Source organism: Gobius niger (assembly GCF_951799975.1).
Source record: "Gobius niger genome assembly, chromosome: 3".
Classification (NCBI taxonomy): Eukaryota; Metazoa; Chordata; class Actinopteri; order Gobiiformes; family Gobiidae; genus Gobius; species Gobius niger.
In genome coordinates, this window is record NC_136854.1 from 8,513,835 (window position 1) to 8,541,136 (window position 27,302).

Consider the following 27,302-nt stretch of genomic DNA (forward strand, 5'->3'; position numbering starts at 1 on the left):
TTGATTCAACAGCTTTATTATGAAGTACCATTTGAAAAGAAATGTACAAGTGGAACCAGCACAGTGACATGTTGTAGAACATGGTGGACATGTGGTGCAGCTCTGTATGAAATGATAATGTACATATTTACAGCAGCGCTTCTATCAGACCAGAGAGAGCTACAATACACCAGCAAATAAACACAGTCAAAGCATGGATCAGACAGACATAGGAGAAAGGCACTGTGTTTCACATAAACTCACTTCAGAAGACACTTGTCTGAGAGTATGTCATTCAACTGTCCCTGGGCATTCAGCAAAACCAATAAAATATATCATAGGGCCATAAACGTTTATGATAAACAATCAAATAAAATAAAATAGATATTCAACTCATCAGGAAACATTCCTTAAAAAGAACATGCTTGGTGATTATTAAAATTACTTTTTTTTTTATAAACAATACAATAAAAACTATCTTTTTACTTGTTGAAGGCATAATGGGCTGTATAAAATTGTTTTCCAATTCATGATCATTGATCGAACATTCCTCTAGAAGGACGGTCTGTGTGACCAACACATTCAGGTAACCCAGCATTATGGATCGACACACTGAAGCTCTGAGAGACGCCCGGCCTTACATTCACTCTCCTCCCTCTCCATGTGCTGCCCAAAGGAATACTTGGACTTTTTAGAATAATAACACATTTGGCAGAGGCACTGTACAAAACATGTGAAACTTCTCTTTTCTCTTTTTATTAGATGACTGTACAATTTAGGAAGCCGTGTTGCTAAAAAGAAAAAAATAATCAATCTGCAGTTGAAAAGTATTGGCCTTATGGTCTTAATATTGAGCTAAAAAACATCAACAGAAAAATACAAGTGGTTATTCTTCAGGCAAGCAGTCGGGACTTGGAGGTGTAAAGTATAGCACGATTGACTTAGTGTGAGACGGTCTGTGTGGACTGCCCAGGCACGGCTAGAGGGCGCCATCATCTGCTCTTTGGCTGGGTTAAACATCTGACCATTATTCCACAAATTGGCCAGACAGGCACCTAGACACAGAGGTACATGTACATCAGAAACAACAGAGGCATAGGAGCGTGTGGTAATGATCAGATCCCAAAGATGGACAGTCTAGTTCCTTTATATAGATATGGGATTATAAGGAAAAAAAAAAAAAAAAGTTTGCTCTGTCCTCCGAATGGCAAACGAACTAGCTTAAAAACACAGAAAATACAGTCGGACAAAAAATAGGCTGCGTTAAGAAGTACCTGCCTTGTACATACAAAAAACAACGCAAAACAAGTCTCCCCAACACTCCGCCGTCTTATCAAAAAAATATGTCGCTTTGGTAAACAAGAGCACTGCTGTGGCCGTGACAACTACTCGCTAAAACCACTACTGCGTTGAGAACCTCGCTCCGGCTTCCTCTAGGGGGAGAAAAAAAAGCACTTTTCAGGACATTTCGAGCACCGTTGTGATAAGTTTGTGGTAATGTAGCAGCATTCGGGACTGGTTTCTGCGGAAGACTACTTGATCCGGTCCGGTCTTGGAAAAGTGGAGGAAAAAAAAAGAATAAAAAGAGCTCCGGAAAAAAAAAAAGAAATCCACAGTGGAGGCGCGACCGACCGGTAAGGAAAGTCCATTCACCCTGTTGGTTTCGGGAAAATCCCCCTGTCTTCAAAACTTACAGCACTGTTTTTTTGTTTTTCCATTTTGTTTCACCTGGCTCTGTCCATCTGTCAACTTTCTTTTTCCAATGCTTCTTCAAAATAGCGCTCTTCCGATATGCCCGCCGCATCTCCATCCTTTTGTTTTGTTCTTGCCTTCTTGGTTAGACCTCCCTGTTTCCCACGGTCAGCTTCAGTCCACTTTCTCCACCTTCCCGATGATCTTCTCCTCGAAGATGGGCAAGATGGCATCGTCGTCCCGCACCTCCTCGAACACGACGCCGCAGTCGAACTCGTCGCTCACTTTCTTGAAGTAAAACCTGTGCAAAAAGACATACAGTTACAGCAGAAGGCACTTCGTTTGCTTTGGGTTTCATTCATGACTCAAGTCTTTTGGAAATCAATGCCAATGCAATATTTTTGCATACTTTTTACAGTAAAACTTGTGCACATTTCTGTGGGAGGAATAAACCAGCTTTTTTAATAATAAATATTGTCAATGAAATATAACATCCCAGGAACAAGGTTATCGTGCATAAAATAATAAACTGGTATAATTTTTGGCAAACAAACTAAATTTTAACTAAAAAGAATATTTGACCACAACTTCAAAAAAAAAAAAAAAAAAGGTCAAACTGAGTTTGTTGTTGATCGTGGCCCAGCCAAGGAGAAAGAAAGCCTCTCATGGGAATCACAATTTTTCACTCTTTTTATCCGTTTTCTGGCGGACTATCAAGATACTTATCACACACAGATAAAGTCAAGCCAGAATCTGGCCCATATAGAGGTTTTTACACAGCAAATAGTTCAATAGAAGCAAAAAATGGCACTAGTTGCTAACGTTAGCATATGTAGGATGACGCTAAAGTAGTTTCCTGGTTAGCATTGTCTGCTTTTTGAAGTATTTATGGGCTGTTGGCCCACTTTACCCCTCTCCATGTCTCTGTATCTTTATTTAGTAGTAAAATATATCCATCATTTATAAGCGCACAGCTCTAGTACATGTGGCTTCTGTGCGTCTCACCTGTAGTGGCCCTTTTTGGTAAGCAGCTCCTTGAACTGGCCCAGAGTGACCACGCGGCCTTTCACCGAGGTCCTGTAGGGGATGGGCTCTCCGCAGAAGTAGTAGGCCACAATCATGTTCTCGCAGCGCTCCACACGCTTGGCCGACTTGTGCCTATGGACAGAAACCAGAACTCATCAGTTACATCTTACAATCGGTTTAATGCAAGAGGATCGCCTTGAGAACCAGACAAAAACATAAGCTATCATTTTAGGTTTTAACGGAATTGTCGAGGCAGAGATGCCCAATATGTGGTGATTAACAGTTTGAGTGAATGCCTTATGCCCTCTTAAGGTGAGACCAATGGGCAGAGGAAGCACTTCTCTTTGGTCCACCCTTGCTGAGATACCACCCCCTACAGTTTATTCCTGTGACAACTCTGAGAAGAATGTCATGGCTTTTGTTATAATTATTGTGAAAGTAATATTTCACCAAAATAAATAGAATAAAATACAAGCATTTATTTCAATACAGATACAGATTTCAAAGACAACAACTCCCCTTTTTTCAGACCCGACTGTAACTTTACTGTGAGCGCATCCCCTCACCTCAGACCTGACTGTAACTTTACTGTGAGCGGATCCCCTCACCTCAGACCTGACTGTAACTTTACTGTGAGCGGATCCCCTCTCCTCAAACCTGACTGTAACTTTACTGTGAGCGGATCCCCTCACCTCAGACATGACTGTAACTTTACTGTGAGCGGATCCCCTCTCCTCAGACCTGACTGTAACTTTACTGTAAGCGGATCCCCTCACCTCAGACCTGACTAACTTTACTGTGAGCGGATCCCCTCTCCTCAGACCTGACTGTAACTTTACTGTGAGCGGATCCCCTCTCCTCAGACCTGACTGTAACTTTACTGTGAGCGGATCCCCTCTCCTCAGACCTGACTGGAACTTTACTGTGAGCGGATCCCCTCTCCTCAGACCTGACTGGAACTTTACTGTGAGCGGATCCCCTCTCCTCAGACCTGACTGGAACTTTACTGTGAGCGGATCCCCTCTCCTCAGACCTGACTGGAAATTTACTGTGAGCGGATCCCCTCTCCTCAGACCTGACTGTAACTTTACTGTGAGCGGATCCCCTCTCCTCAGACCTGACTGTAACTTTACTGTGAGCGGATCCCCTCACCTCAGACCTGACTGTAACTTTACTGTGAGCGGATCCCCTCTCCTCAGACCTGACTGGAACTTTACTGTGAGCGGATCCCCTCTCCTCAGACCTGACTGGAACTTTACTGTGAGCGGATCCCCTCTCCTCAGACCTGACTGTAACTTTACTGTGAGCGGATCCCCTCTCCTCAGACCTGACTGTAACTTTACTGTGAGCGGATCCCCTCTCCTCAGACCTGACTGTAACTTTACTGTGAGCGGATCCCCTCTCCTCAGACCTGACTGTAACTTTACTGTGAGCGGATCCCCTCTCCTCAGACCTGACTGTAACTTTACTGTGAGCGGATCCCCTCTCCTCAGACCTGACTGTAACTTTACTGTGAGCGGATCCCCTCTCCTCAGACCTGACTGTAACTTTACTGTGAGCAGATCCCCTCTCCTCAGACCTGACTGTAACTTTACTGTGAGCGGATCCCCTCTCCTCAGACCTGACTGTAACTTTACGTCTCCAGCTGGTCTCCATGGAGATGTGACAGTACTATGAGATTTAAAAAGGTTAGGACCTCATCCAAATCCATTCTTTGATTATCCACTGCATAATGGCACTTTATCTAGCTGGTCATTGGGAGCATTGGGAGTACTGGTTATAGTATGACTCAAAATGTTACGCAATGTGCCTTTAAGGGATAAAAGTAGCTAAGTGCTGCAGCGCATGGCCCTAAGCTCAGCTTTAGCGTGTTAGTTGTTAGATCCTCACCTCTGCTTGGCCTGCTGTGCGGCCGCCCTCCTGCGCTCCTCCTCCAGCCTCCGCCGCGCCTCCTCCAGCTGGGTGAGGGGGTTGGGGGCCGGGTTGGGGGGCATGGCGGGGTCCTGGATGAAGGGGTGTGATGGCTGGACCTGGCCGCTGGAGGGCGGGATTGCGGGGGACACGGAAGAGGAGGGGTTGTTCCGGAGCTGAGCAGACACCCACGGGTGCACCGCCCCGGGACGCTCCACCGAGGTGGGCCGCGGAGATTCGCTGCTGGTCCCTGTCCGCCTGGAGCCGCTGGTGCTGCCACTGTGAGACAGGATGTGAAAATAAAAGCTTTAAATGAAAAACGCAGTAAATGGGATTCGATTAGCCTTTATTTAGCTTTGAGCTACTGTGGCACTGACATGCCTACAATGTTTTATGACATGTATGCTGGCCAATCAGAAGCGGCTGCAAACTATAGGGTGGCTTCACAGCAGAAGGTCCAGGGGTCGACTCCCACCTGGACTGGGCCTTCGTGTGTGAAGTTTGCATGTTCTCCCCGTGTCTGCGTAGGTTTCCTGTGGTTTCCCCACCACTAAAAACATGTACAATAGGCCAGGATGAATTAGAGTGCGTTTGTGTGTGCCAGTGTGGGACAACGGATGCAAACCAGCCCATGGCTACAATCCTGCGAGGCGTGGTTACATCAGGGGTTAAAGCAAAAAATGTTCATCTGACTAAAAATAAATATTCAACAGTGATATTACAGTACATCAATGCAGGGCAGCAGTGCACACACATTCTCACACCGCCTCTTCCCTAACATGCTCCTCCTATAGTCACACAACATAAGCCTGAAGACATCTGGTCCTTTTGCTGTTGTCTACTATGGATCATTTGCTCAAATGATGCGCAAAATTTTAAATAGAGGTTTTCTCTGGGTGCATTTTTAGAACTCACAATAATCTGAGTAACTTTACAAAAACTATAGGTTCAGGAAGTAAACCATTAATTTATTCTAATGTTGAAATCTACTGATGAAAATGTTCCAAATGTTATTTTTAATCTTGAATAATCTACACTCAGGCCTATCTAAACACAGTCTTCTGTTTCATGGGCAAAGAATAGAATTTAGCAACCACATTTCCAGGTTTATAATTGAAGGGAAATTACTGTGTATTATATTAGTATCAGGCAGCTGTAAAAAAAAAAAAAAAAAAAAGAGATTTTCAAGAGATTTTCAAACTTTCAGAAGCTGCAGTATCACAATACTTTCGGTGAGCTGAACCTCAGGAGATAGTTACATGGACATGTTTGTCACGTGTACCAGGACGTCTTGTTAGATCTTTGCTTCATGAGGACAACGCTCAATGGCGACCGCTTTAGAAGCGCTTTAGCGCTGCATAATCAGATTGTCGTAACAAGCAATACCTTTGGAGAAGGTTTTGTGCGTGTCACCTGAATCCCTCCCTGACCGCGGGTGCATGGCCTCTTCCTTTCGCTGCATCATCGCTGTCCCCGAGCGGGAGGCGACTCATGGCAAACACCACTTCAAAAGTTACTAAAGGAGCGCAGTCTGTAGCACCGCCACCTCCATGAAAAAACAGTGAGTCCAGTCCACTCCATGCTGACACAGGAGTACCACTGAAGTCAACGCTTTAGCTTCGAAGGCGCTGATGTTTTTAGCCGAGAGCCCAAATGCCCTCTTCTCACTGCATCAACTCACTTCTGATTGGCTGATAGCCATAGTCCAATATATTCACCACAGACTTGTCGCTGAATGCACTCTCTCAACATTATTTTTATTGATTTATTTCTGACCGTTTCTGGGGGACGGAAATTTTTCCCAAATTGGTCAAAATGACAGAAATCCATCGCAGGGACAGAGAACTCTACCCCATGGTTTACATGTATGTGTACATGTATGTTCATTAGCATGCCAAATAAACAGGTTTGTGATAAATATGAGGAGGATTTTTGCGGCTTGTGATTCAGAAAGGGCTTTTAAGCAGCTGAATATAGAGAAAGACAAATATATATGACAATAATTCAAAGTAATTAATTATTTTTTTGTCAAAGCCCTAATTCACACAATAATGAAACTACTCGACTAATTTTGCTTAGTTTATGTTAAAAATTGTGCACGATTGTTGGCTGAAACTGAAATTGTTGTGTCACTTTTGCTTTTACACATTATTCCTCTCTTATGCTCCGTCCACACCAAACTCGATTTGCGTCGTTGGACGCCTGTGCTTATTGAAGTCAGACGCTCGTCACCAAGCGTCAAGACGCTCTCGACGCGCGTCAAGAGAAGAGCGTCGTCGTGGAGCGCGTTGGGAGGAGCATCTCTGTTGCCGTTGTCAGTTATCAACATGGATGACATAGAGAGAGTGGCTTGGCTTTTATTGCTTCATAAAGCCAGACGTCGTCGTCTACGGGCTCGTCGGCGCCGTGTCTGGATTCATGAGATCGTCCGAAGGCGTTCTCAGTTTGGCGAGTTTCACCATTTGCTCCAGGAGCTGCGCTCAGACGAGAGTCGCTTTCAACGGTACTTCCGCCGCTTTTAATCCTGGGTGTTTAGATAAAGAAGCACTGATGTGTCTTTCTAAAAGTCCCAGAGCTGCTGTAGCTCCGGTTCACAAAGAAGCTAAACGTCCGTGACTTGTTGACATCTGTGGGGCTGGCGTAGAATCTGCCCCGGTGGCTCAGCTACAACGTACGTCACTATGGGGAGAAAGCTCCTGATTGGTCGACGCTCGCGAATTTCGCCAAAAAGTTCAACATTTCCCAACTCGAGCGTCAGCCGCGCTCGACGCCCTGGAGGCGCGTCAAACACTCACCAAGCGCGAAAAACCTCAAAACGCGCCACAGAGGAGGCGCGTGACGCGCTGCGGGACATCTTGACGCCCCCGGAGGCGCGTCCTCCATGTATTTTAAATGTAAACCTGACGCTTTGGAGGCCCCAAATCGAGTTTGGTGTGGACGGAGCATTAGGGACTTAAATATATTGACTGATTTTCCTTTCACATTTGTGTCATTAAAAATATGGTTTTGGGGCTCGTGAAACAGTGAAGTAAATAGTCCTGTACCCGTGTGAGCTCTTCTTGTGCCTCAGGGCGTCTCCCTCCATCATCCACTGCAGGATCTTCTGGTTCCTCTCCAGGTTCCGCTCCATGTCCTCCAGGGGGCCCGGGGCGTCCACAGTGCGCCCGCTCTCCTCCGCTTTGCCCGAGGGCTCGCTCTTCTTCCCTCCTCTCCGCGATAATGTGCTTCCCTTACTACTGTGGAGCCAGAAGAGCAGCAGGGTCAGCATGAAGGTTAGGGGGAGGGGGAGACACCGTGTTATTACAAAAATAAAACTATTACAACAAAACTTACAGCTTTTGACTAAAAATCCCTGTTTGAAAATGCTGATGCTGAACTCAGGAAACACCACTCGTTTGTAATGTTTTCTACAGGATAAGTAACAGTGAACAGACCTGTTGCCCATGCCCTCCAGAGTGCTGGCCCCGGCCCCGTCGGCGTAGTTCCTGCTGCGGCCTGCCTCTCCGTTCCACAGGAAGTTGGCCTGGGACCTAGAGCCCGCCTCTTCCTGTGCATCTCTGCCTCGGTGGTGATACACCTGTTTGTGATGCAGACCTGAAACACATTTAACCATTTAACACAATGCTTTAGGCCTTTTGATTTCATTATAGCTCAGATAAGAGGATAGTAAGACAGGCTTTGTAGTGGAAAAATCATCATTTTCAAACAAACAGGAGTGAACATTTAACAGTCCCTTGAGCAAACTGAGCTGAATCAGTTTGTCGTTGCTGCTTTTGCAAAACTCTGTAACTTTCCCCACAACTATTTCATAACACCGTAAACTTTCTCAGGACACTTCATGATAAAAGCATGAGGATTTGGCGGTGTTTTTTCCCCACAATTCTGTGCAAAGTCATGTTGAACCAGTTATTGACTCATGAGCCTCTTTACAGCAGCTATGTCAAATATTACACAATCATTCCAATAATCTTGATCATGCTTCCAGCCAGGATTCCTGCATACTTTGCCATGTCAAATTTAAGACTTTTTAAGATTATGGGCTCTTAAAGATGGCTTGCATTTGAACAGAAAACAAAAAACAAACAACTATTTCATTTGCATAAATTATAGAAATTAGAACAGAAACATTAACATTAACAAACAAGTAATATATGGAGGCATTTTACTTAACACATTTACCTTAATTTGACAATGTTCAAATCCAGGCTGAAAACAGTTCTTTTTGCCCATGCATATGACAGACTATTTTATCTGCACTCTTGCCTTTTACCGAAACAAAAATGAACAAATGTTTTTCCTCATCAGTATATGACAGTGATTGGATTCACAAACCCGCCGCATTATTTTTATGTCTCAAAGTCCTTTCTACTGAACATCATGCTCATGTTTTTGAATATAGTCACTTTCGGACGCCTTTCAGAGAATATGTGAAGATAGAGGAGATAATGACTTTGACACAGTTTTTGTTTCATGTGGATTCTTCCAGTAATCACTGAGATATTTACCACAGTTACTGCCATGGAATTTTCAGTTTCCCTCTACCTCAATGTTAAACTATAGGCTCTTTAGAATGTAGAGATGTCACGTGAGCGCTACCTATTGCGCTCTACACACAAGTGTAATACAAGTGAAATAAACTTGGCCCCATGAAGCTGCGACAATCTGTAAGAGGGGACTGATATCAAAATAGAATAGAATAATATAGGTGATAAATATGAGTGTAAATGTGACGAGTGCCGCTCTCTTTGACCTCTTTACTTTAACAATATGATGATTCAAATTCTATTGTAACCTCTGTCTTATGTTTTCTGAGTGGATCCTAGTTACCTTTGCCCCCTGCGCTGGGTGCTCCGCGGTGTGGGGGGTAGTGTGGAGGGCCCGTTCCTCCGTCGGGGGAGCGTGAGGACTTGGGGGGGCTGTGGCGTCCTCCTCCTAAGGTGCTGTTGGCGGCTCCAGGGGACTGGCAGCCCGGGGTCTTCATAACCCGCTGCACGTGCTCATCCAGGATAGACTCCGGGTCGTCCTCGTGGGAGTCGTCCATGGCCACCAGCCCTCCGTACGTGGTGGCGCCGGCGGGGGTGGTCTCAGAGTAGCGCGCCCCATACAGAGGGGGGAAAGAGGGGGGCAGGGACAGTGGTATACTGTGAGAGGACATGGAAGCGGCCATGGAGCTGTCGGCGTCATCGCCCTCTTCCTCCTGTGGGCACATTCACAAACATCAATCTGACTGGTCCCGTCTTGAGTCTTGTGTGGGATTGCGAGATACAGTGCTCAACTGGTTTAAATCATATTTGACAGATCGGTCTTTCATTGTAAATATTGATTCTTTTAGTTCTAAAAGGGCCCCCTTGTCTTGCGGTGTGCCTCAAGGCTCAATTCTAGGACCCATTCTTTTTGCATTGTATTTGCTGCCTTTGGGTTCCATATTTAAAAAAATATGGCATTCAATTTCATTGCTTTGCAGATGACATACAAATGTATCTTCCCCTCAAGGTGAACTCACCAAACATTTTGCATCAATGTCTTCAAGAAGTGAAGGACTGGATGTCCCTTAATTTTCTAAATTTGAACGAGGACAAAACAGAGATTGTTGTTTTTGGAGACCTTAATCTCTGCAAAAATGCTCTTGGCCCACTTGAGTCTCGTTCTCAGACCTGTGGCAAAGCTCTTGGTGTTTTTATTGATAGCTCTTTTAAGCTGGAAAAGCAGCTGAGCGCAGTGGTTAGAGCTGGCTTTTTTCATCTTAGGCTTCTTGGGAAGGTGAAGCGCTACTTGCCCCCTAACCAATTCGAAACGGTAGTCCTTGCCCTTGTAACCAGTCGCCTGGACTACTGTAATTCACTTTATTTTGGCCTGAGCCAATCCTTGATCCAGCGCCTCCAGATGGTACAAAATGCAGCTGCACGACTGCTCTCAGGAGCATCACGATATGATCACATCACTCCTGTGCTTGCATCCCTTCATTGGCTCCCTGTTGGATTTAGAATACATTTTAAAATCCTCTTGTTTGTTTTTAAATGTCTAAATGGTTTAGCTCCACCTTATTTGTCAGAGTTGATATCTTTGCATAGTCCTGTCCGAGCTCTGAGGTCCGCTGATCAATATCTTTTAGACCATCCCAGGTCTAAGCGGAAGAGCAGAGGGGACCGAGCCTTCGCTGTAGCCGGCCCTACATTGTGGAATTCTCTCCCTTTACATATTAGAACTGTAACATCTTTGGAGAGTTTCAAGCGCTCGCTGAAGACTCACTTTTTTGCACTGGCCTTCGGCACGAGCTGAGCTGAGCATTTTTCTCATGTTGATTTTATTATTCTATTTGTATTAAATGTTGATGTTTTATTTTATGTATCTGTACAGCACTTTGGGGCAGTGGCTGCTGTTTGTAAATGTGCTCTATAAATAAATTTGACCTTGACCTTGACCTTTGACCTTGGTACTGTGAGGAGAGGTTTACTGCAGCAGAGAGGAAAACAGAGCATATGATTCAAGCGTATAGTTTGGCCTGAATTTTGTTTCAGAAAAGCCCATTAGAATGCTATATTTGCATACTTTTTATATTAATATATATACTATATATATACTATATATATATACGAGACGAGATCATTTTCAATAATAAACAATAATATTTAGGAGTCATTGTATTCCAATGTATTGTATTGTTTGTCTTTCATCCCCCCTGATGTCTCTGGCCAGAAAACCACAACTGCAGCTTTCCCGTCCACCAAGGCGGAGGGCCATTACACACTAATGGAATCACAAAGAAGCAGCTAACAGGCTCACGGGCAAAGCTAACTGTGGACTACCACCACTTTAGCAGTGTTTACAGCCAAGTTTGAGTGAGAAAATATATTTCCATTGTGTAATTGGATGTACAATATCCCTCTCTCCCCTTGTCTTTTCTGTCAGCGTAGTATTTACTCTCACGGACAATTAATGAGTAAAAAAACCGTAACATGCTACGACACCTGCAGTGGTGCTTATGGCCTCTAGGGGCATGAGTTACTCAGTTCTGCTTTAATGCAGCTTTAATTGCAAACCAATACCTATTTATACACACAGTTTCATAACTATTGTCTAAACACTTATTAAAGCGCCATAAGCTGTCTACACCTACAAGTAGGTCTATATTTATAATCAATAATCAATAATAATAATAAAAACAGTCACGAGAGGACTTAACGCTGCGACGACGAATCCCAGGGCCCTTTCCTAATTAGTTGAGATTTCAGAATTGGACAGAATTCCTTGTACCGCAAAGTAAACAACTCCTGCTCCACATGGAATTCATTTTGCAGACGACACAGAATATGTCTCAGAGTATGCCTGTGAGAGTTCTCAATCGTCCAGATATTTCCCATCACAGCAGAGGTTTGAGAACTACGTGCCATGGCCGCGCCCACCCTGTCTAAAATCTTCTGCTCTCCCACGTGTGTGGAGGTGTCCTCACCAGTCGTACTCTCTTCAGCCTCTCCTCCAGCCGCTCCTGGGCCTCCCGGTCTCGGAGCACGGTCTCCAGCTTACTGATGAGGGCGGCGGCGAAGCGCTCGGGCTCCACGTGGATGTCCTTTGGCATGCGGTACATGCGCTGCAGCAGGAAACAGACGGACAGACGCGGAGGTCAGAGCCAGCTCATTTGGAAACACTTTTCATTCATTGGAAAAGGAAATTCAGTCATTCAAACTGAGATGTTCTTGCAGTAAAGTGAATGACCCAGAGCATTATGGTGAATAACCTGAACCGAGCACATTTTCTCCCGGTTGGCTTTACCCAAATCTAAAAGCTTCTTGAAAGAAAAAGTCAAAATAGTGACGAAAACGAGGATGAGAACACAACAAAAAAAGCAACAAAGGAGCAACAAAAAAAGAGACAAAACCACAACAGACACTTCAAAAATATGACAAACGCTGCGACAACGCAACTAAAAAGTCAGTTTTGTGGGTCTTAGCTTTCAAATGAGTCTTACTCGGGCCTATAGGCTGTACATTTTTAGATTTGGGTAAAGCTGAACTGGAGAAAATGCGTTCGGTTAAGGCGAGGGGAAGTTGATAAAATGGAAGGAAAAGAGCAGAGGATCTGCTGCCCCCTAGTGTTGATAGAATATATATCTTTTATCTTGTGGACATTTCAGTCACTCCTTGTTCTGAAAGTGCGGAGTGACATATCAATCATAACAAATGAATTTGACTCAAAGAAACGCAATCTAATTGAGTCAAATTGAATGAGTCATGAAGCACCTCATGACATCATCAGGTGCTCTGCATGTCTTGACCATGTATGACTGAAGCAGAAGACCGGTGTGTGACTCACAGGTATATGAGGTAGGGGAACACGTCCGTTTGCTTTGGCACTTTCATGCATCTCTTTCCGATGCTGCTTTCGATATCTGTATGGAGGAATCCCATCTCTACAAAGACAGAACAGAATCAATCATCAATCATCAGCTGGTTCACTTATATATGGGTTTGGTCTTTGAAATGTGAATGGGACCATTTGGGACATGGGTTTGGTAAATACTACAGGTCGACTGATGTGGGTTTTTCTAAGGCCGATGCCAACTATATATTTTTTCAATATTTTTGCCAATTTTTAAAAGTCTGGTCTATGATCCTGTGTATGAAGCTTCTAAACCAGGGGTGGGCAGTTCATTTTCATAAGGGGCCACATGAGGAGCCTGAATTGAGTTGGAGGGCCGCACCAACAATAACTCAAACTTATATCGGGATATAAGTATATCGGGAGTGTATCGCCGGGGTCCATGAACAAAAGCTCCAAAATAAAAAAAATGTTTTGATTGGGAAAATACATTGAGGACTTTTTTTCAATAAATCTATAATGATGAGCCTGGCAGGACTGTAGCCTCATAAAAACGGCTTACACTTATTGCACTTTACAAGCCTGTGTCACAAGTCTCTGCTACATTGTAGTCAATATTCATTCACTCCGCACTCCGTGGTAGTAAGCTACTATTGTAGCCACAGCTGCCCAGGGGCAGACTGTCCATATCCCACTTGCAAGTCACACAATGTGTTGTTTATATCCTTATATCTTATTATGCCAGTGCCCTTTGCTGGACACCTGTGGAATTCTTTACTTTTATTCTTATTTAATCTGCCCCCTAGTGGCTGGAGTGAGCATTCTGGTAATAATAAAAAAAAAATCATAACTCCGCACAGGAATGAGCTAGAGACTTACTTTTTTTTTTGACATGCTTATGAATTTATGCCCTACAAGTTATGGGCCGGACTGAATCATCTCGCGGGCCGGATGTGGCCCGCGGGCCGTACTTTGCCCAGGTCTGTTCTAAACTGTAAAATGTGTCAGTGTTGAACTGCACCAGCAGAGGGCGCTTTACTAGGGGCATGGGGCTGATTTATTCAGGACATTCATGTTTTACTGGGGATATCACAATTCTATATATTTGAGTCACGATTATTCAGTTTTCAAAATGAAGGAAGAAAATATAGAGAGTTTGATCAAACTTTTACAGTATTGTCTAAATGTTCATGACATGTACATTTTCCGATTTATTTAATGGTTGTTTTAATAGAAAACGTGTTAAACCTTCAGCCTACGTTATCTTTTAGTCAGGGGGGAAAAAAAAGATTTTCAAATAATCAACAAGCAAAAGAATATTAATATTAGCTCCATCTAAAGGAAGCAAATGAATATTCCCTCTGATCTGTGTCTCATGAACTCACTCATTACAAATAAGTTTCTAAACAAATGAATGGCGGATTTCACTTTAGTTTTTATCATGACATAAAGCTGCACACTGTTCTTTTGGGACTCTTCCTTTGGATAAGGCCCATCGGATCATTGAACCTGTGTTTTGGTGTGGAACACACATTTTCGTCACGTTTGACCGGTGAGTTTCACCATTTGGGTACGACTCATGAGCCGTTTACTGCAGGCGCTGAAATTCTTACCATGAACCGTCCGTGAGCTTTTATAACCGCGGTCATTGTAAAACTGGTTCATCTTGACGTCCCTAGCAGCTACTTCAGAGGGAGCTCGCTTGAAAGATACAAATCAGCAGATTCCAAAAGTCTCGGTCTCGTATGGTTCTGAAATTATCCGCAAAAATCTTTAAGATAAAATCTATGAATACAATCCGAGCCTCCGAGGTGAACAAACATGTGAGTGATTTTCACCGCGATGTTTCCCAGCTCTAGAGGTCGAGGAAGTTGTGGGAGGCTCATTTTAAGGCCTTATACCTGCTTTTTTATTGCAAACAATGAAAGGGGAAGTCACTAAATTAAAATGTTAGTTGTGATCGCAACTAATTCGTAACTTTCCTAATATATTTGTAGTATCCAAATTATTTACAGGGACAAGTTTATAGGCACATTTTTGGATGAAAATTAGCTACTGTGCTAACTCTAGCATATTTACATCGATGCTCTTTGCTGACACATTGATTAATATGTACCGTCCTAATTCAAATAAATACATTTCACAACTTGCAGATTTACTTTTCAGGGTCACTTTCACAAAATATAAGAAAAGTAGCCTGAAAAAAACATTTCAGTTTAAAATATACTAAAGGAGGACAAAATAAATGGCATTCCATTTCTAAAAGTAAAATCAGGTATAGCTCCTTTAAGGCCCTCACTCAGAGAGATATCGGCCTTCAAGCAGCATTAAGTGTAGCAATGTTGTCATTGGTCCACGTTTCCATTTCACTTTTTGGTTCATGATAGGATTTCAGCCTTCATGACTTAAAGCATTGTGAGTGAGTTCTGGACGTAAGACATTGCATATTGCAGGGGGTTAGCACGTTTTCCATTGAAAACAGTATATTTTTGTAAAATTAGGCCAGATAACGAGACAATAATTCAAATAAACAAAAGTAAAAGAATTATTTGAAATGTTTTGCACCTGAAATGATCAGAAGCATTTCCCGAGCTGCTGGTCTGGTGAGTTTGGTTTGCAGGTATGCAAAACATGCGTTACTTTAATATGCAGCTAAAGGCATCTAGGGGTCCTCTAGAGAAGCCTCGTTTTAACACAGCCAACACTTCCTTTAACAGTTTGATTGTGTTCTCACAGTACAACTAAACACATAGAATAGGAGAAGGACTGAGTACTCACATACTACTGTCGGTCAGGGACATGGTGTCTGCGTCACTGGACATGCTCTGCTGCTCGCTGTCGTTAGCGCTGGTGGCGGGGGCGCGAGCGTAGCCCAGGTTGGCGTAGTAGGGGTTCACTGGTTCTCTCCACGGCCTGCACGAAGCACCACACACACAAAGTTTATTCAGAGACAGTCCAGAGCAAAGGCTTCCGCTCATTTTCCCACTACAGTGTAAAGAGCTGCTTCCATTTCCTCAGAACTCCACAAGCGTTACTAGTTTGGGAGGACTGCTCTGAACTTTTACTCCCAATTGGAAAATCAGCTTAAGACTAAGTTAAAGAGACTAGATAAAAGTTGGTTATTTTATGCTCACTACTGCCACCTCAGGTCTTACGCATAACTGCAGTCTCTATATTAAGCTCGTGCATGACGGCACTTTGGACCTGAAGTGACAGTGCAGGATTTTAGAGGCTGTTGTGGTGAACAGGTCTCATTCTACACGTTAGGACATGGCTGGAACATGTAGGGGAAGGAAAATACTTAAGTTTTAACATTTTTTAACTCTGTATAGTCCCTTTAGGATAATGAGCATGTTACAATGTAGAGAATACAGTACATGGTGACTTGTTACCTGCACTCCCTGGTGTCGGGCCTCCTCCTGTTCACTACCGCCCTCTGGGGGGCGGTCTGCATTAACAGGCTGTGGGTCAGTCTGCTGGCCGCAGTGTCAGCACACTCTCCGTCCTCTCCGTCCTCCTCTTCCTCCCGCTCTCCTCCACACCTCCACACAGAAAGCCTCTGTTATTATACTATACTATACAGACTTTAACAATCAATACAGCTGACAGAATGTGCTCCAATCAGCCAGGTAAAGGGTTAGGGTTGGTAATGATTCACGATACCGACACACCTAAACTAAAGTATTTGTTATCTAGAAAAATAATGTTCATTTATTCCATATTATTACACCATTTCTTTTAAATTTGTTTCAAGTATTTGAGCTGAAACAACCAAGTTAATGCAGGGGTAGGCAAGTCTGCTCGGTGGAGGGACAATTTAATTAATTGTAAAAAGACCAAGGGCTGAACCTGTCAATTTTAGCACAAAGTAAAGGACCACTTCCTACAAATGCCAGCGTTGTACAATATACATGACCTACGTGGGTGCTCAGTTTGGACATTTTGAAATAACTTTCTCACATTTTTAGAGTACTTTATAGTACTCTGATTTGTGTAATATTTCTCAAAATCATCTTGAGGGCCAGAGGTTCTATGCTGGAGGGCCGGATTTGGCCTACCCCTGGTTCAACGATGCCCAGCCCTAGTTCTGTCCTGTTCCTTCTCCAGGAGGATGATGATGATGGCTACAGCCCAGCCCTGTCCTCCTTCATCACCCGATACGATGATCAAAAAGCTAATTGTGCACTTCAGACAAAGAACAAGTAGACATAAACCCAGCTTGATTCACGGGCGAAGAGGTCCAACCGGGGATTGATTATGAAAAGAGCACAATCTTTCCTCACTCTGGAGATTCCGGTTGGACTCGGATCGTAATATGCTCTCAGATCTGCATGAACACCAGCCAGTGATCAAAACTAACCCTTCTGCCATTACATTCTTAAAGACTTCGGGAGTGTAATTGGACGACTGTGTGTGAAGTGTTGAAGCACGTTTGGCCAGGTCGCTGCAAAGAATTGCCCTTCAGTTACTTGGCAGACCCAGCATTGATTATCATTTCTCTGAAAACTCGGAACAGCTACTACTTTTATAGTTTTAGATCTGTGATTCCCAAAATGGGGCCCGTGGCCCCCCGGGGGGGCTCAGAGGCGCTGTAGGGGGCTGCAGAAGCCTGTTTTTTTTTTTTTGTTTAAATGGAAATGACCACCCTTTTATGTACTGCTTTAAATCAATATTTATCCATAAAGTCACTGTTATTGTTTTATTCCATATGTAATTTCATGCTATAAAACATTAAAATAGAGTTAATAATTACTATCTGGGGCCCGGTGTGATCTTCACATCAATAAGGGGGTCTTGACTCTTTGGGGTTTGGGAATGGCTCTTCTAGATCAGTGGTTCTGAACCTTTTCAGCTCTGGGGCACCCCTACACGCCCTTCCCAGGGGAAGAGGCTGAATGCATAAAAACCTCCTATCCTGTCAAATCTCAAGGAAAACATGGTTGACACGTTTTGAAACACAGCACAGTGTGCGTTGCCACAGATCGATTGCTGACAATGGTGTGCACATTTTAAATAGCCTGGTTCTCAGATTAAATTAAATGAATAAATAATCAATCAAATTAAATTATGTTTTTTCATCCTTCCATAGGCTGATTTAAGCCAAATAAAAGCTCGTCTCCACAGCTTTGCGCTGCTTAATGCCACACCCCCTCAGATGAAATGCTTTATTACAAAGTAACTCTATAAATTCATTATTTTATTTTATGGTGAAACCAACTTAAACGAGCGCCTTACTGGGTTACAGGTAAATGAATTAAACTGAAAGATTTTTGATCATTTTGCCCCATCTCGATCCATCATATAAATCATCCAACCTAGCGAAAACCCCTGTTCTAGAAAATGGAACAATATTATAAACCATGTACTAAGACATATTCCCGGCACTTAGCCATTCTAGCGACTAATCCTGTTGGATGGCGCTCCCTAACACCATCCCCACTTAAAACCTCCGAGGACCTACCTCCACTCCTCGTTCTCCGTTAGCGTGGGCAGGTACCCCGGCACAGCGGCGGCTGGCCCCGATGACGGGCTCTGGTCACTGGGGTTAGGTTTGGGGCTCTCTCCCCCGGTGCGAGTGTATTCTAGGTAGAGGTCTGACTTGAGGAACAGAGGGTACGTGTTCTCCTCCATCATGGCCTGGATCTCCGTTTGGGCCTAGATTTCAAAAGGAATATCATGTCACATACTTAAGAACAGCCTGTGAGCGAGGCAACACAGAGGACAATTACTAAACAATATAGCTTCAAGTGTGGTCCAAAATAGGGTTGGGCGATGTCCCCTTAATTGGTCGTTGACGATGTTTACAGTGAACCATCGTGATGGACGATGATATCGTCCATTTTTCATTATAAGCATTTTTTTAAAAGACAATAGCCTATATATATGCTGCATATTACTATGTATGTTAGGAAAACGTGAGATTGCAGGATAAATGGATCTAAACTAAACACGATCTGAACAGAGTCATGGAACACGACTTTTGCAAAAGAAATGTGTTAAAACTCGTGCGTAAAGTCTGAGAGGAGAACGACTTCAGAGCGTCAACTCCTCAATACCAGTGCTCTTATCACTCTAATACAAATGTAAATCAGAGCTTATTATTTGCATTTGCACAGTTTTAACGTAATGTTTAAGAAACAGTGGGTGAACGGGACAATATTTAGAAGTTTGCGTAGTAGCTACATTTTTGAAGCCGCTCCACGCGCCGCCCGGTCCGTGAGTTCGTAACCTCTTAACTCCTGCACCGCCTTTCTCTCTCCTCTCTCTTTCCTCTCTCGGTCCTTCGTGAAAATAATCCGCGCGCTCAGCTAGCTCCAATGTGAGAGCCATTCTCGTCATTTTAAAACGGTTTAAGTTTCAATACGCAGCAAAGTAAAGCAAAACCACGCGCTGTTAAACTGAGCTGCAGAGAGAGAGAGAGAGAGAGAGAGAGAGAGAGAGAGAGAGAGAGAGAGAGAGACCCGCGCGTCAGAAATACAGCAGCGCTGCGTCTTTACCTTAATAATTACGGCCAACACATCGTGGCTTCTGGCAGGTACTGACACTAGCGCGCATATTAGTTACATCCGTTATTTAATTTACAGTGCAATCCCTGTACAGTTTGAAGGTTTACAAGGCCCACAGAAGACCAGTGCGTGTTTCTGACAGGAGGGGGCATGGCATCACGATGGTGTCTCTCCATCGTGATGTTGCTCATCCATCGCGATGATATCGTCCATCGGCACAACCCTAGTCCAAAACTTTACTAACACATTTCAAACATCCCAGCTCTCAGGGAGGAGCATCGTCACAACTTTCAGGGAGAAGAGTGGAAATGCAAATGTACCAAGAGGCCAAGAGCAAGTCCCAGGTCTGTCCCTCTAATGTCACTCATGTTTTGGAACACATGTGTCAAACACAAGGCCCGCGGGCCAGGGCAACTGTGGCTACAATAGGAACTTATTGCCATCAAGTGTGGAGTGAATGAATAATGACTATATGTAGCACTTTGAGAAACGTGTGACACAGGCTGATTAAACACAATAAAGCCGCTGTTATTGGCCACAGCCTTTTACAAAATATGCGGCCCACGACCCGCCGTGGGGGCTGAAAGTGGAGGTGAGCAGAGAGAAGAGCCACAGCACTGAGTTTCCTGATTGGCTGTTGCCACAGGGATGGCTCTCCAATCAGAAGTGAGAGTAGTAAATATCTAACATGTTTTCAGGTAAAGATTTGAGGTCAGTGGAGTGATCTAACGTGCCATGCTATAAATACAGTGGGAGGAAAATGTATGTGAACGCTTTGGAATTTGTCACATTTCTGCCTGATCATAAAATGTGCTCTGATCTTTATTCAAATCATAACAATGCGTAAACAGTGTCTGCTTAAACTAATACACCCAAACCCCAAAACATTTACATTTTATCATCTTTAATAGCCATAACATGTAAACCCAAATTATTCAACTTGGGTTAATCAGTCCAGTCCCAGTTTCCAGTAGTGCTGTGGAGCATCCAAGTGCACTCTCGCAAACCAAAGTTGAATAGCTTGAGAGGAGCAAACTAAGACCTTGAATCTTGGACAATTCCTCTTGACAAAACTGTCAGTTCAGCAAGATTCCTGGGTTCACTTACTTATTCCTCCCTGTCCTGTGAATGTTTACATGTTATGGCATCAAAAACATGATAACATGTTATTGTTTGGGTGGTATTAGTTTAAGCAGACACTGTTTATTCATTCTCATGATTTTCATGAAGATCAGACCACATTTTATGATCAACTTAGGCAGAAATGTGAGAAATTCCAAAGCATTCGCTTATACTTTCCTCCCACTGTATAAGATTTGTTAAAGAAAACTGCAACGCTGCGAGTATCTAAAAACAGCTTTTTTTTTTTCCAAAGACTATAAATCAGGGTAATGTTTTTTGGGGGGTGATCCGCCCAGTTAACTTCTCAACTTCAGTCTTGCTTTGGGCTCCTAAACACATATCTAATAAACTCGGTCTGTAAGAGCAAGAATCGAAGAGATCGTAATTAACTATCTCTAACTTTAATGGAATGAATACCAAGTATTGGTGTTTTTGCGCACGCAACTTTTGGATTGGCCCACAGAGCGTAGTCTTTCATTCTGGCATCCACAATAAGATAGTTGAATTATTCCACATCCTACAATAGTCCTAAAATCATACACTCGTAATGATTACCTGTTCGAACATGGCTGGGTCTGGGTGGGGCTTCCCCACACAGTCTCGGATGAAGCTCTTTGTGGCCGGTTTGATCTGCCGGGACACGATGCCACTGCCATCGATGATGTACTTGCGATAGATGGCCTTGGCCAGCTTGACCTTCTTCTCCTGACTAGTTTTCCTGAAGCCCGAGCAGGCGAACCAAAAGTCCAACAGGTCGGCACAGCCCTCTTGGCACAGAAAGTTCCTGAAGAGCTGGATGCCCTCCTGATCATCCAGCAGCGAGTGGAGCGACTCGGCCCACTTCAGGTAGGGGGGCGTGGGGGAGGCAGAGCCCTCGGGTTCATAGCCGAGGTCCAGGTCAGGTCGGCGGGGGGTGGCGGAGGACGACGAGGATGTGTACGTGGAGCTGTCCCCCAGCTTGGACGAGGGGGGGTGGAAGCTGAGGGTTTGGGAGAGGGCGTTGGGGCGGGTGCTGGCATACTGCGCGCCCTCTTCTCCAGGCACCGGGGGTCTAGGCGCATCCTCTGTGAAGTGGGCAGGCCCGCTGAGAGGGGCAACCACCCCCCCTCCGCCGCGGAACCCCAGTCCATGTAATTCTCTGACAACACTCATGTCTGCCAACGCACGGGACAGACGTCAGATCTGTCCAACGCAGTTCACAGACAAACGATTTGGCCTGCAATAGAAAGGACAGAACAGATTTTAACTAGCAGTGAAAGCAACACACGATGAACTATGACATCATACTACAGTCGGAAACAATACCACAATACAAATGGGGATACAAACTCATTCTGTTCTTCTGTCAGATTGAAACTATTTTGCCAATCACTATTTTTCCCACGAAGTCTTAAATAAAAATCAAGACATCAGATTCCAAAAACTAATCATGTCTTTCTCTAAAATTTCCTTCATTTATCATACAAACGCTGCCCTAGTATACTCTTATAGATCTGTAAAGGAATAATCACTTCAAAGAAACCCTAGTTCAGTCAATTCTCTAATGACAGCTTGTTTGTTGGAGCCCATGCTTTACGATTATAGAGTATTCCAGAATCTATACACTACACTTTCATGCCTCAAAATATGATCACAATGCTGAACAAAACTGGTAACAACAATAATAATAATTGATTTGATTAAGTTATTGCAATATTTCTCCAGTCAGTTTTGTTTGCATGTCATGTTAGAAGCTGACAACAAACTTTGTCTGACACGCAAAATGATACACAAACAGAAGATCGTTACAACAACAGCATTTACAAACAGCTAACCTTGTTGTTACGTCAGCTCTAATGCAGAGGAATTCCTGGTCATATTTTGAATGCTGTTTAAGTGCATTTAGAACTGTACAATAGAGCTGTAGGATCCAAGTTTCTGCATTGTAGTAAAACATAGTCTTTCTGAATCCCTGGCATGCTTCTAAATGCAATTTTATGGTCCTTATTTTTGGCCAGATCCCTTGATAAACTTTTCATGGTTTGTAATACCCCGCGGAAACCGTGCAATGCCAGTGCTTTGAAGTGAGAATCTCATTCATCTTGGCCTGCAAAGACTGTGGGGGGATGGGCACAGAAACAAACTCTAGTCCACACAAGACGGGCCTTTGCACCAACAGAACTGCTTTGGGGACTCTTCAACAGCCCCGAACAACGCCAAAACACGCACAACACCGAGCAAAACTATTGAAAGTTCACCAACTGGCCCGAGAAAGCAATATTTGAAAGCCAAAACTGAAGGCAGAATCCCTATTCTACGAGTTGCTAGCTTGGACTGTTTAGGTGCCCTCTAAATTCCAGGCATCTCGCTCGGGGCAGGGCTTTGTTTCCTTACGTCACTCACCCAGTTGTTGACCGTAGATGAGATTTTTTTTTTTTTTAGACTCAACACTAGACTTAAAAATGTATGAATAATACGTATTGCAGACCAAAAGAGTCATTAACGTCATGGGCAGGGCTAGCTTTACGTGTGTGTCGTCAGCGCAGAATACGAGGAAGAAAGTTGGTCTAATGATCTAATGTTCCTGCCATTACTTGTACTGTATAAGTAAAGCTGCACATTTGCTATACTTGGTAGTAAAATAGTGCTCCAAATAACTTACGTGAACGCTTTATTTTTATATTCAATTAATTTATTGAATACGAAATAATGCAATACATTTTTTGTACAATGCAATTCATATTGTACAACGTAATGACTGGTGTGTGAAAATGACGTTGTATTTACACGAAAAAGTACCCACGAAAACGTAACTCGTTAATTAACCCCATTTCCGAGCTTTACGTCTTAGTTAACCCTAAATTTAATCCTAACTCTAGTCTTGAAAATCACAAAAAATGAGTCCCTATCCCTGACCTCGCTAACACCACGCCTGCTCGGACGAAATGCCTCGATTTGAGCCAGCCGCTGTTAGCTAGTTAGGCTTAGCATTAGCCGTTAGCACATTAGCTCGCGTTAGCTCCGTGCAATAACGTCCCGTGTTTCTAGGGAAAGTGTGGTGCCATACCGTCTCTGAAACCACGGGCCCCGTAATCCACCGCATCGGGGACACTGGCACAAAGTGGATGCTTCCAAAAGCAGCATAAGGACGAGTTAATGCTTGTAAAAAAAGAAGAAAAATAGTCCCGACGCCTTGCCCTTAACTCCCCATGGTGGCTGGTTCGAGAGAGCAACACACAGTGGAGGAGAGGATACGTGCACGCCGCTACAGACATACAACAGGTAGACAGGACAAGCGACTAGATAATGCCACAATAACAATCATTCCTTCATCATAACCGGACTATTTCAAATAAGAGCCACGCGCCTTTAAATGGGATGTCACGAAGTTGCCACCTGAACCTTACAACAACACAAAATCGCAAATACATCTCGTTTACAACTAGTGAGTACAGTAGTAAGGAGAAAAAAAAGTACTATTATCAATGCTACTTTGCTTCTTCAAGCACCGGGTCGTGACAAGTCTTAAGCCTATGCATCTGATCACTGTATAAAGAATAACTTTGAAATAGTAACGTACTTATCCATCCCGTTAACGTGAGTTTTATTCCGATTGTGCCCCATCGCAGCCGCACGTTTCCTCTATGTAGTGTATTTCTATGATCGCGCACCGGGAGGGGACTCTTGCGCCCCCAATGGCACATGTGGGTAATACGGCACAACGCCACGATTCCTACAATTCACCTTAATCATAATTAAAGCCACACTGCGGAACAGTTAAGATTATATTGGTTGTAGCCGCTTAACCACCGCCTGAACCGAGCGCATTTTCTCCTGTTCGACTTTACCCAAACCTAAAAACTTCTCGACTGGAGAGCAACAGTGTAACGTCTCATTTGAAAGACCTCCAAAAGTGATCCTAACTTTTTTGACATGTTGTCGACGCGTTTTTGTTGTGTTTTCGTCTCTTTTTCGTCATGTTTTCGTCAAGTTTCTTGTTGCGTTTTAGTCACTTTTTTGTTCCGTTTCTGTTGCTTTTTCATTGCTTTTTGTCGCGTTTTTGCAACATTTTTGTCACATTTTGTTGCTTTCTTAGCATGTATTTTGTCCCTTTTATGTTGTATTTTCATCTTCGTTTTTGTCACTCTTCATTTTTTTTTTGCACAGCAGCAACATCTCCTCAAAGACAAGCTGGTGATTTCCCGCCCTCAGAAAAGTCACAACACAGGTCTGAGGATAAATAAAGACGGCGTCTCATCATAGAAGGGGGCGTGGCCTCGCCGAGGGGGAAAACAGAATCTTTTGGGAAACACAATTTGTCTCTTTTCAGCCATTTTCTGGCAAAATATAAACGTATCTATCACATACAAATAAAGTCAAGTCTAAATCGGGTCCATATTGATATTTTCTCACAGCAGATTGTTCAGTTGAAGCGAAAAAATGTGCATCAAAAATGCATCATGTTGGCATTCTCTGTTTATGTATTTATGGAATGTTGAACCACTTTGCTCCTCCCCATGTCTTTGTATCTTTATTTAGGAGAAAACTATATTCATAATTCAGCGTTTGTTAAAGTAGTTTTTGAATGATTAGAGAAAGGTAAATTTGTTCTCCAAATTGTTTTCCCCTTTAACTGTTTTCAAACATGATATGGGCGATTCCAGAAATGCCGTCTGTGTAAGCCTCAAATGGTTGGCTATTTTACTATTGTGATTTGTAATTTAAGACACAATACCTGATTTTCTTCAAATAATGGAACTAAATTAGTTGTTTCCTTATACGTACATTTGTGCATCTAATTATAAAACATTTGCACTAGCATTTGTGTTCAAGAGACCCTGAAAAGTGAGCCTGCAAGTTGAGCAATTTGTCCATAAACTCATTCCTGTGGAGAATTGTAATGCTACAAATAAATTAGGAAAGTTAGGATGAAAACAAAAACAAACCAAAAAAAACATTTGTAATTTACTGTTTTGTATGAAATGTTATACAGTGTAGCTTTAAAATGAGGTATGGCGTCCAGCTTTTACATTTTGATTTACTTTTCTTAGAAGTGCAGTTAGAGAGTGACCACCATGCGTCGGTAGTTAATAATTTAAAGCCCACTTAAAGGGATATAGTTTAGGTCCTCATTCAATTAGAGCTGGGCATTTTTTTTAAAATAAAAAAACTCGATTTACGATTCGATTCGATTTGTTTCCCCCACATTTAAAACAAAAAAACTGCGGACTGTATATATGTTTTGAATATATATATTTGGTGTTTTTAATTAATGTTAGTATAATTAATTAAACAACATTGCAAAGGCAAATCTAATCTCTCACTGAAAAAGATTGTTAAACATTTAGTAACAATTAGTAATAATAATTTAAAAGAAACACTTTAAAAAAATAAATAATGTGAATCGATTTGACCTACCAACTCGATATTTAAATCAAATCGATTTTTTTTCCCAGCCGTACATCCAATTACATTCTTGAAAACATTGCATTTTCTGTCGAGCTGCTCATTGTGCATGTTTTGTTGCGTTGATGTTTGATACAAAATGTTACACAGTGTGCCTTTAGATAAAAATAAAAGTATATATTTTTAATTAAGATAATGATCCCGTTCAAACAATACCAGTCTGGTGTCAGAGAACAAGTGTAGGCTCTACTGGTACAGTAAAAATGTGTACATTTTTTTTGCCCCATTTTTTTCTCTCAATTTTCTTTGTTTTCCCCTAATCTTTGCCCATTTTTTATTACTAATATTTCCCCTATTTTACCCCCATTTTTACCCCCAACTTCCCGTTTTTCACACATTTCTTGACAATGGATATGAACCTGATATTGTAAATTTGCAGATCTCCCAAACATTATTGTTCTGTTTTCTGGTTCTAGATGACAAATATTTTAGCATCGATATCAGAAAAAGTATTGTTTAGGTATCGGTATCGAAAACCAACTAGTGTTAAAGTATTGGTATTGAACCCAGGCCTAATTGGCAATAGACTAATTCTTTTAGAGGATAAAAGAGAATACACATCCTCTTGCTTGGTCACATTTGCATTCAAACAGTTTTTAGCCTTTAGCTCAGTATGTTTGTTGTATATTTATAAATTGAAAACTTGTCGTACACCTGACTGACCCTTACACCAGATTTGGGGATGGGCATCCAGGCGCTGCTCCGTGATCGACCCATGACGATTGTCTTTTCTTCACCTTCTAAATTATAAATATTGTTGCCACAGGTTGTGAAAACAAATATGATCAGCTATCATTGTGTTTGTATTTGAAAATTGCTGCATTTGGTTCATTGTTCATCTGTTCTCATTCTCCTTTGCTCTAACGCTGCATTTGCGGTTTACTAATTGCCGGCATTCAAAGCGCCATTTCAAATAGTCCGCCCTGCCCTATGGACTATTTAAATGGATTTATTAACATTGAACCGCTCCTTACTACAGACTTTAATTCAGATTCAGAACCACCTATTTGTTAATACGAGACGCCCTCTTCATGACCTATCAGGGGACGGCAACCGTTTTAATTCAACAGCAATTCCTAGAGCAAGAAATACTACTCTAGCCATAGAACAGCAGAATGAATATTGCTCTTACCTCTGGGCAGGTGCCGCTGGAGTAAAGGACCGGCTGACTCCTGTGTTCCACTGGGGGGATCGTGAAGCTCCCCGAGCTGAGAGCATCCCTGGTCCGTCCCCACTCTGCCTCGCTGCTGTCAGTCCGTCGGTCCCGCTCTGCCCGGAGGAGGCGGCGGCAGTTCCCACTGCACC

General features: G+C 43.0%; 1 protein-coding gene across 4 annotated transcripts; it reads right to left on the reverse strand.

Moving 5' to 3' along the window:
• Positions 1–27,302, reverse strand: LOC306960246 (axin-1-like). Of its 4 annotated transcripts, none has more exons than XM_079552620.1 (13): positions 27,130–27,302; positions 21,108–21,768; positions 18,386–18,579; positions 16,317–16,466; positions 15,703–15,837; positions 12,919–13,015; positions 12,059–12,196; positions 9,436–9,805; positions 8,043–8,202; positions 7,653–7,841; positions 4,588–4,887; positions 2,677–2,829; positions 1–1,972 (listed from the first exon to the last, which is right to left on the reverse strand). In XM_079552620.1, the coding sequence occupies exons 2-13, from the start codon at positions 21,702–21,704 to the stop codon at positions 1,846–1,848; spliced, it is 2,610 nt and encodes an 869-aa protein (XP_079408746.1). In that variant the 5' UTR covers positions 21,705–21,768; positions 27,130–27,302; the 3' UTR covers positions 1–1,845. The 4 variants fall into 4 exon arrangements, with proteins under 4 accessions (XP_079408746.1, XP_079408743.1, XP_079408744.1 ...); XM_079552617.1 differs by having other exon boundaries at positions 7,653–7,844; XM_079552618.1 differs by lacking the exon at positions 27,130–27,302 and adding an exon at positions 24,112–24,227 and having other exon boundaries at positions 7,653–7,844.